At 35.7% G+C, this 11,422-nt stretch overlaps 1 protein-coding gene across 2 annotated transcripts; it reads left to right on the plus strand.

Moving 5' to 3' along the window:
- Nucleotides 1–7,581: 7,581 nt before the first annotated feature.
- Nucleotides 7,582–10,750, plus strand: LOC109218326. Of its 2 annotated transcripts, XM_019382681.1 has the most exons (3): nucleotides 7,582–7,965; nucleotides 9,688–9,999; nucleotides 10,497–10,750. In XM_019382681.1, the coding sequence occupies exons 1-3, from the start codon at nucleotides 7,669–7,671 to the stop codon at nucleotides 10,524–10,526; spliced, it is 639 nt and encodes a 212-aa protein (XP_019238226.1). In that variant the 5' UTR covers nucleotides 7,582–7,668; the 3' UTR covers nucleotides 10,527–10,750. The 2 variants fall into 2 exon arrangements, with proteins under 2 accessions (XP_019238226.1, XP_019238225.1); XM_019382680.1 differs by lacking the exon at nucleotides 10,497–10,750 and having other exon boundaries at nucleotides 9,688–10,488.
- Nucleotides 10,751–11,422: the final 672 nt, after the last annotated feature.

The raw sequence follows: 11,422 nt of genomic DNA on the forward strand, positions 1-11,422 counted from the left end.
TATAGTTGGAATGTGAATAGTTTTTAGTTCAAAAAAGGGTTGGTAACCGAAATAATAAATGCAAGTCAACTAACACCAAATTTCCCCTGAAATAAATGCAATTCAACTAACATCATTAATTACGAGAATTCAAACAAAACCAGATAGTGTGGCCAAAAATAGGTTGTTTTTTTCACTGACAGAAAATCAGAATGTTTGATACTGGCTTGGCCCCTATAAATATGGTCACATACTCAAACACTAAAGACCTAAAACACTCACAAACCCTAGTTTACTCTTCTACTAGCAGTGACGACATATCTTACTCTTCTACTTCCAGTGATATTGAAGAAGAGATTCCTTCAACTTTTGAAGTGATTATGACCGATTCATGCACTTAAAATTCAACCTAATTCTACCTACACACTACTAAAACGGTTGGGAATAATAAATGCTTCATAGTAACTAAATGTGAGTATTTTAGTTCTTAGTTTGAACTGATTATAATGTTATGAAGTCTTTCACTTCTAATCACATTTTCTTAGTGTAGTCCGATAAAATGAAGTAAGAATAAAATGAAGAAATATTTAACAATGATAATTATTATCTCACACGTTTAAATAATTACAAAACAACGTCAAAAAATTCAAAAAAATCTATACAAATCAAATTAAATAAGATTCAAACTTAAATCATCTCAAACTAAACGGTCAAGTCTTCTATCTCCCAGTCTGCTTCATCGTTAAGATCAGACAAGCTACTGTGTACTTGTACTGTTGCATCATCTTGCTGTATAGAGTAAATAACACTAATAAGCAATGTATTTTTCGGAAAAAAATATAATAATTGTTTGTTATACTTTACCTCAATTCCTTCCGCTAGCCCAGTATTTCCACCACCTCTACCACCACCTCTACCACGGCCTCTACCACCACTTCTACCACCACCTCTGCCAACACCTCTACCACCACCTCTACCACCACCTCTACCCCTCCTATTACCTCTAACTCCACTTCCACCAGCCGTTTGTGAACTTCTAAAGTATGAATCAATTCGCCCTCTATATCTATTCAACCTTGGACGTCCACGAGAAGCTACGTATCTAGGATCTCTTATATTTCTTCCTTCACCATCACCATCACCCTCACCCTCACCCTCACCTTCACCCCCACCCTCACCCACACCCTCACCCACACCATCATGTGTATCTTCAAATTCCCAATCTGGAATTATCATTTGATCATCATCCCAATTCAAAAGGTCATGCTCCAATCTGTTCAAATGATACTTAATATATCGTCTCATCACTTCAGTGTCCAATGCTATATCACAAACCCGTTCAAAATGATTTAATAGTTCCATGTACATCATGTATTCAGAAGTCATACGTGGGTAACCTCCAAGAAAGAAACGTTTCAAGTGCGGACAAACAACATCTTTTCTCCACCTTCTCAATATATACCTCTCATTAACGTTATTAATCCTCTTATGAGACAACACCTTAAGTATATGGCAGCATAGAATACCTCTTGTTTCAGACCACTTGCAGCTGCAACTTAGATATTCGCCAATAGGTGTATATTCAACCGCGAATACAAATGGATCTCTAGTGTTAAAACTCCTGAACGAATAATCTGAGATAATGTAATTCTCCACCCCAGTTGTTGCTTGATGGTCTTCAGGGGAGCTGATTTCACAGTGGTACAGTTTCCTTAACTGTACTTGAAAAAATTCAAACACTTCACGAGTATAACATGTTTGAAAATTTTCCTCCCATGCAAATTCAGATAAACATTTTGGTTCAAAGCACCTTGACCTATATTCAGCTTCCAATTCTTTCTCGAACTTAGCTCTTATGACTAACTCATATTGCTGAACAAATAGCTTCAAAGTGCTTTGCCGGTTGATGAATCCGTCAAAGAAAGCATGCATTCCTTCACTTCTTTGTGTGGACAACATCCCAGCCCAAAAGTGGTCATTTAGGNCCATTCTCCTCCAAATTCCATTTATCTAGCACGGCAGTTCTTCCTCTTGGTAACATGCTTATTCCTTGGTTTCCTAGACCTATCACAACCATATTGCACATACCTAACAATATCACCACCTTTTTTGTTGGACGTTCTTTTGACAATGCAAAAACCCGATAATCTTGCATGTTCTTTGTAAAAATCAAACAGAACATCCTTACTACTGAACCGCATCCCAGTAATTGGACCAATTATAAGATCTTCTTCATTGAACTCATTAGGCATTTCCCTGTCCTCTCCAACTTCTCCCTCTTCCTCTAAATAATGGCCGTCGTAATCATCATCATCATCAGCAGCAGCAGCAGCAGCAACAGCAGGAGCAGCACCATCGTCAACAGGATTTTCTCCATCATTGAAGTTGCCGTCTGAATCAATGTCGATCGATTCATCTTCATTCATCAAACTGTCGTCCGAATTCAACCCTAATGATATGTGTAATGCATTCCTTAGTTGATCCGACCTAGTTTCTAGACTGTTATACGGGTTTTAATGGGTCCAAACTAGTTTCTCGGTTAGTATTCATGTTTAGGTTAAGGGAAGTGTGGTGAATTATGTGTTTAATGAAAGCTATCTTAACATAAGTATATGGTATGATATATACATAATAGACCTTTGATCTTCCCATCCGTATAAATTGTATTTAATTAAAAAAAATACGTAATTGTATTTAACAAAAATACGTAATTATATTTTAAAAAAAAACGTAATTGAGCGTATATACGAAGGCTGCCATCCGTATATATGAAGGCTTTTTATCTTCCCATGCTGAGAGAATGATGATTTATGGGATCAATGTTTTGGAATAATCAAAAGTTATTAACTAATTTTGGAGGGAAATATTTTGGAGGGAAAAAAGGGCCATTAAGCCAAACGGAAAAACAAGGGCATTACTGGCATTTCACGGGTGTGGTCATTTTTGGGTCACGCTGAGTTTGGCCGAATAGCAGCACTCTTTCTCAAATTCAATACAATATGCATCAATTAATATGTGTATTATAATAAATTATACGCTTCATTTATTATTTCTCTTAAGGTACGTAAAAAATCAAAGCGTATAAGTAAAAGTGAACGAGGGAGTATAACTTTGTCTCGGGAAAGAGCCAACAACCAATTGGTAGAAAGTTGCCAATAATTTGCTGCAGCGCAAGTATCAGGATCGCTTTGTCCCGAGATCTTGGATTTAAATTATCCTAGAAGTAGAGTAATTTGTAGGGTAATTGTTCAATCCGAATAGTAGTGGTTTTGATAAATTGAATTAGTTTTAGAATATCTGATATTTAAAAGAATTAATTACTCTTTGTTTTCTTCAAATTATGTATATTGTCCAATTAGTGATATGATATTAGTTAAGTAAAGCACTCCCTCCATTCACTTTTAGTTGTCCACCTTGAATTTTTCTGAAAAAAATAATAAATGAAATATATATTTTATAATTTTACCCATAATAATAATAGTATTTTCAGAAGTCTTGAAAAATTAATTATTTGGAGAATAACTAGTTAATGATAAGGATAAAATACGAAAAAAAATTATATATATTTTCTATTTAATATAATGGATAAATAAAAATAAAAATATATTTTTAACTTAGTGGAAAAGTATAAGTGAAGGAAGCGAGTATTTAAGTAGATATATAAAATAAATTAGACAAATATTCATGATTAAAAATGTTACACATCTTTCTTAAATGCATGCGGACAAATATTGTGGTCTGGAAGTAATAATTTTTATGAACTTCTTTAAAGTATACCTTTTGGTTTGATTGAAGTGTACGGTAAAAACTAATTTATATCGGGGGTTTACATCAAACTAGTCTAATTTACTATAGCTAAGTGATAAATTAAGTTAAGAATATATAATAATTCACAATGGTTTAGTGATAGTCACGCTTGTGAAGATATGTGTTATGTATTTAAAGACATGAAAGACATGAAAATAAGAACTCACGATTAGGGGGAGAAGCATTAGAAACCTTTATTGATAATATTTGTTTGGTCTGCCTTTCCATGGAGAGGTTCAGAGCCTTACAATGGTATTTTCTCTTCCCATAAGAGGGGTATCTTTTTTCGTTTCTCTCTCCTCTCACTAGTGGTCGAGAAGCAGCCCCCTTTTCTGGGGTTTCCTCTCTTGGTATTTATAGCGGTGAGCTTCGTGAGCTGGCGATAAGTGGCCGTAACCACGTTGAGATCTCGCCTTTTGTATTGGCGCGTAGGCCAGGGCCTTGTTGACCGAGCTAGAGGTGGGTTGAACGTTGTCAATCCTGAGTGTTCGTGCCGTTAATTAATCATGAATTAACTTAAAACGGGATTAGCCTCGTTAATTATCGTGGGATCAGATTTTGACCCATACAGTTAGTCCCTCCGCTTATTGAGGTCGTGTTTCGGCCGAGCTCGAAGAGCGGACTTCATCGATTGTGATTTGTAAACAACTCGAATAAGGGAGTCGAATTATTGGCGGCGGTGGCCTTAACCGTTTACACGTTGGAGATAGTTGTAGCCTTTCGTATATTGAGGATGGCCGTAGCCTTTTATATATTGGAGATGGCCGTAGCCTTTTATATATTGAGGATGGCCGTAGCCTTTTATATATTGGAGATGGCCATGGGGAATGAATATGCGCCGAGTACGTATTTGGTCGTCCAAAATTTTAACGGCGTTCGGCACATTCTTTCGGTGTTCATAGGTCGTAGCGATTGTTCTGACGGCGGTACGCTGGCGGATGGTCGAGAAGCCGCTTTATGGAGCTCGTCATAATGACGCTTGCTGCTACAGAACCGAACCGTTTTGCGGTTGGTCGTGCAGTTAATGATGGCTATTGGGCTTTGCAAAAGCCACTTATGTTGCCTATAAAGGTGGGTTGAGGCATTCATTTCACATATCTTCATTGTTCAGTTGAGAGAGATTCTGAGGAAACTTTGTCTTCTCGCTAATTCATCTTTTCTTTTCTTTCCTTCAATTGTGATAACATTTGTTTTCAGTAGATTACCAATGGCTGGCAGTTCTTCCCATGGTGTTCTTCCGGTAGATTTTCCGGCAGCNCATTAAGCCAAACGGAAAAACAAGGGCATTACTGGCATTTCACGGGTGTGGTCATTTTTGGGCCACGCTGAGTTTGGCCGAATAGCAGCACTCAATAATGAGTACCACCTTTTGAATATCTTTTACTCCCTCCGGTTCACAATAAGTGTCCAATTTACTTTTAGCACGCCCATTAACGAAATACTAAATTCTATACAAAAATACCTACTATGACTAAACTACCCCTAATTAAATATTTAATGTGAGGAGTAAGAAAACTTTTTAGGGATATATACATAGGGGTTATTTTGTAAAAACAAATTGAATTCTTTCTTGATTACATAACTGGACACTTATTTTGAACCAAAATGAAAAAGTAAGTTGGACACTTATTGTGAACCGGAGGGAGTATTAGTCATTCGGTATCCCAAGTCCATTGGTCGATAATAGCAAATTGCTCCTATGGTCAGCACCCCCACCTACAATCTCGGGTTGTGGGTTTGAGTTATCAAAGGAGCAATAGCTCTAATAAATGAAGATCAAAGGGAAGGGAGAGAAACTAAAAATAAAAAACATCCATTATCTAATCTCTTATTAAATTTGAAATGATTTCAATCATCCTACCTAGGGGTGTCAAATGGGCGGGTTGAGCCGATTTTGGGCGGGTCAAAATGGATTGAGTCAATAATTAGGCGGATCAAATGACCCGGCCAAAAGTTACTTGGGCTAAGATAGGTTGGGTCAAGATGAGAATTCGGGTCATAGCCTAACCCACCCAACTCTTTTCAAGCTTTACTTAATATGTGTTGTCTTCTTATGAATTGTATAAGGAATTTTTACCTCCTATAGAAAAGGTTAACACCTTATTTATTTTAAATAAATACCATTTTAAAAAATTATATTCTATAGATACCTTTTAATGTTTATAGCAAAATATCTAATTTTGGTTACCTCCTACCCCTAAGCCACTAAATACGCTATTCAGTTACACTATTTTCTTTCTCTCTCTACTTTGATACATGCCATTCTCTTCCCCCATCGATGACGCACTTCTCCGGCGAATGTTCTCTGCCCTTTTCCTCATAATAACAAAACCTCTTAGATTCACAAAATCAGAGGAGGATTAGGACGAGGACGAAGAGCAAAACTCGCCAATTCTATGTCGAAATTCGCTGAAACGCGTGATTCGTAAAATCAACAATCGGCGATCCATCTTTCATCGACAAGGCGTTTAAGAAAAACTCAAATCCACTTTTTTGGTTGAATTTCCGTATATATTTTAATAATTTGTAGAGAAATTAGGGTATAAGGATCTCAAAATATGGATAGTTTCATCAGTAAAATACGGAATTTGGATGCGTACCCGAAGATCAATGAGGATTTCTACATGTATTTAAATGTATTTTCAACGTATCATGCTGTATTTTTATGTATTTCATTGTATTCATTATCTTTTTTTTCTTTGTAATTCAATGTATCTCGCTGTATTTCATGTATTTCATTGTATTCACTATCTTTCTTTTCATTGTATTTCAATGTATCCTGCTGTATTCTATGTATTTCATTGTATTCACTGTCTCGCTATATGCCATGAATGTATTCATATATTTTTTTAATTAATATAATTTATGTATTCAGATGTATTATATAATTTCTCTGAAGATTGCTATGTTTTTGGGGTATTTTTCAGTTGAGAATCTTTTTTATAACTGGAAATACAAAATTTGTGTGTTATAATTGAGTTTGTTGAGTTATATTAGGAGTCTATTATGTTAATTGATTCACTTTCCGTTTAAGAACAGTGTATTCCCATGTTTCACGCCGTGAATACAGTCGAATACAATAATCTTTTCAATTGTAATCCCATGTTTCACGCCATGAATACAGTCGAATACACTCGAATACAACAACTGATTAGTTGGACTTCCCTGATTCACTCCTATTTTTGCTACTGTATTCATGAATACGGTAGCTTAAATACATCTAATATATCTTATAACAACAGAAAACGTATCTACAATCCGTAATATAGCAAATGGTATCTATAGATAGCTAATTACCACTAAAAGATAGTGCTTTATGAAAATTTCTCATTGTATAATTACTAAATAAGACTTTTTTTCTTCTTTTGTTATGGTCATATATAACATATCAAACAAAAAAAAAATTCATTTCTAAGATATCTTGAAAAAGTTACTCATGGATCAATTTGAGCTAAAAATTGGCCCAACTTTAAACGGATTGGGTCAAGATAGGCTAAGCTCAATAAATGAGCAGGTCAATAACCAGCCCAACCTTGAGCGGGTCATTTGGGCTTGGGCCAAATTTGACCGCCCTAATCCTACCACATCACTAAACCAGATGTGCATTTTAAATATTTTGTATGTAATTTGTTAATTATAACTTAGCTTAATAAATTGTGATGTAATTTTAGAGTAGAAAGTTAAGTAGCACACAAGTGAGGGCTATTGTTGGAATATAACTGCACCGGTAGCCAAATGAAACAGGATATTAGTTGTAGTATATATTTAAAATGGTTCCTTAAAATAATTAAAACATTAATACTGAAACGAAACAAAAGCAAAAAAGAAATGGATTAAAAAGAGCCCTAACGGCTAGTAAAGCAAGTTCTGGTCTCTGGGAGAATGGAAGCAGGGCAGCAATGCCATTCATGGAAACTCAATGTGCAGGCCAAGGCCAAGAACTTGGATTTCAAATTGGTAGCCTCCAACTTTTTACCCAATTGCAAGTTTTTCCCATTCTCTCTCAAGTTCAAGTACTGCAGATTCTTCATCCATCTTAAATCTGAAACACCCACCTTTCCAAATCCACAGAAATCAAAATCCTTGAAATCGAAACTCCATCGATTCCTTGAAAGACTCCGTATTCGAAGACGTTCCAAGAACAATAGTAGAGCGATCAGTTCCAAACCAAAGAACAAGGTATGCGTTTCAATAATCCCATTGACATGGATGATATGATGGCTTCTTGACTTGAATTACGTCTAGGGCTAGGCATATATCGGGTAAAACCGATAGCCCGAACCCGAATAAAGCTTATTGGGTTATCGGTATCTGAGTTATTGAGTTAATTATTCGGTAATAGTTTGGTGTAATTTGATTATTGGATTATCTCGGTTTGCCCAATTTTATTAATAGTTTAACCGATAATTATTAATAGTTTATCAAAATTATAATTATACTCTTAGATATTCAAAGCCACCTTAGGGCTTCATTCTCTATTAGTACTATGTTTGGACTTCTTAATTTTCAAAATGTAATTGCTACTATTTTGTGTTGTTTCTACTGTGTTTGGACAAGTGGACTTGAGCAAATCTCTTAGTTCTCGATATGAAAGCAGCTTTTGTAATTATAGTCCTCTAATATTTAAGCTCAATAAATCCTCCCGAATAGCCCGGAGTACGCGTGCTACTTTTGGAGAATATGTTATCGCTCTTGCTACTATTGTTGGATAAGTGCATTTCATAGTATCAATATATTTAGTATTTCGCTCTTAAACAATAGAACATTGTTGTGTTTGATGAAAAAAATTAATAATGAGTTTTTCATTCATTGTCGTGGAAGGATGCAAGTTAATATAGTGAAGTCATCCTCTTTTATTTCATAATCTCATTGATGTTCATTCGTGTGTGAATATATGAAATACATTTGAGCAAAATTTGTTGTTGTATGCAGTTAAACAAACTTTTTGATGAGGGTAGACATGTGTCCATGAAACTTATATTCACTATTTAGAACATAATTGAAAGGGTCAAGGTTATAAGATCAATTAGTATTATACACTACGCTTTTCCCTCTAAATTAAGTTATCTTATAGGGTAAACCGATAACTGAACCAATAACAATCGAAAACCGATTAATTGATACCCGATAACTGATATCTTATCGGTCCAGTTATTGGTTTAGCATATGTATAAATCAATAACCGATATGTCGAACCGATAATATTCACAATCGAACCGAACCGACCAATACCCACCTCTAATTACGTGTATATCGTTGAAGCATTATAAATTAAAAATAAAAATTTGTTTCGCTACTGTATAAAGTAGTAGTGGTGTGTGAAGCAATATTCTGCACCTATCGTCATAGTAGCTGTTGGTATGAAACATTATAGGTCTCCCAATCGATTCCCGCTTGAAGCACTTTGGATTGAACAAGTTTGATCAATTCCAAGAAAATTTTGAGTTGGAAACTTGTTCGAGATATATATCCAATTAATTAATCCCATAAACCAGGGAAGTTAGAGAGGAAATGAAAAATTAGGGCCAAAGAAGCCACTAAATTGAGGTGTTCATCTACTCGTTCTAACCCCCGTTTTACTAGACATAGAGTGAAATGCACAAGCCCCTTTAGAGAGAGGGGCAACTACTACTCAACCTCGCAAGTAAAATATGAAACGAGCCTTGGCAAAGCCTCATCTTGCATGTTTCTAATGAAACTTCTAACTCTAGATAATAGGAGTTTTTGTTTAAATAAAATATGAAACGAGCGACCTCATCGTTGCTCGTCCTCATCAACTACTAAGAGTGATTGACTTGGCATTGTATATCCTCCCGTGTTCAATTTTCTGTTCACCCCCTTATGTTCCATGCTATCCTAAATAATTAACAAAGTATGGTATATCTATCTTTTCTAATGCAGGCAACGATATCTCAGAGTTCAGTGGTTGTAGGAAACCTAGCCCTCTTCATTCAATCACTGTATCAACGGGACAAAGATGGAATTTTTATACTTGGTTCTACTGTCTTTATTTGCTTTGCTTCCATATTTAAGAGTTTCATGGCAAGAAAATCTTGGATATTGTTAGTTTTTGTAATTGGTGCCATAGTTTTATGCTCAAATGTGATGCATCTCAGATTCAGTAGCTACTTTGATCATCACTGTCTCTCAAGATTCTTTTGGAGGGCTTGCAAAAATGCTGCCTCCTCTGGCTGTTTACATCTACTCTCCCAGGTGAAAACACAAAGTCCCTTCCTATGTTACTCGGACTATGCAAAAATGTTGTCGCACCCATGTTCAATCATCCAAAAAAATTCACTACTTTTGGAGGATTCAACATGTCCGGCAGGGCCAGATTTAGGGGGCGGAAGGGTGTTCACCCGAACCCCCAAAATCTATTTTTTACCTTTATATATTATGTTTTGAATCTCCTTGACACAACCGAAAAGCATAGCTTATTGGTCAAGGGGGTTCAAAACCTTTGTAAGGTCATTGGTTCTATTCTCATTAACTACAATCTTTTTAATTTTTTTATTTTTTTGAACCCCCCTTTTTAACTTTTTTATTTTTTTGAACCCCTTGACGGTAATCCTGCGTCCGCCACTGATGTCCGGCGCCATTTTTGAAGATTCCAAGCGACATACATCCCTTCTTTTTACTTTGATTTTTGATGTCTTTAATTTGTTATGATAATGCATATGCAATTGCTGACTTTGTGAAACAATTCTCAGGTGCTTACTGCTATATCTACAATAATATGACTTTCGCAGTGTCCTATGGGGTGGAATTCAGAATCATTAAAGGGGAAACTGTTTATTCGTTGAATATTATGGTATAGTGTCAAAGTTATATTTGAATTTGTATTGAACGTGGTCCATTAGGCAGTTCTGTTAGAATTTTCAAAGTCAAATTGTCCTCTTTGTCATACTTGAGTCCTTTGAAAAGTTTATTTCTAACTTCCAATTTGCTGCTAAGTTTTAATTCATACTATGTAGCATAATCTATGTTGGTCGGACTTTTCAAAACTCCCAACGGGTGCATGTCGGATCTTCCAAAAGTAGTGCAACTTTAGAGGATCCCACACAAGCAACATATTTGAAAAGTATTGAATAGAGAATGTCTTTCCTTGAAGTACGAGTGTCTTCTGAGACTTGACTTTACATTTAACATATGCAGTCACACTTCACATCACGTACGTGTAGAGTTTGAATCTGACCAGAAATCTATTCTCTTAAGGTGTGGGCCGTGGGGATAGTGTCGATCATTACAAGCAATTATAACAAAGAATTTTTACCTCATATAGCAAAGGCTGATACCTTATTTATTTTAGATAAATATCCTTTTAAAAAATTATATTCCATAGCTATCTTTTCATTTTTATAGCCAAATATCTATTTATGGTTACCTCCTACCCTTAAGCCATAAAATACTTTTTGTATTATTTTTCTCTCTCATTCTTTCAGATTTTTCTCCACCCTCTCTCTCTCAACGCCAGTCTTTCTCCATGAATACAACCACTATTCTCCACTGATTCTTCTCCATTGTCTCGCCAAATTTTCATTGTCAGTGGGCTGGGGCTCTGAATCAATGTCGAAATCAAGCCCTAGAGAGAAAGATCCACCCCATTTTGATGGTGGTTCCTTGCAATGAAATCTGG

The sequence above is a fragment of the Nicotiana attenuata genome, unplaced genomic scaffold, assembly GCF_001879085.1.
Source record: "Nicotiana attenuata strain UT unplaced genomic scaffold, NIATTr2, whole genome shotgun sequence".
Lineage (NCBI taxonomy): Eukaryota > Viridiplantae > Streptophyta > Magnoliopsida > Solanales > Solanaceae > Nicotiana > Nicotiana attenuata.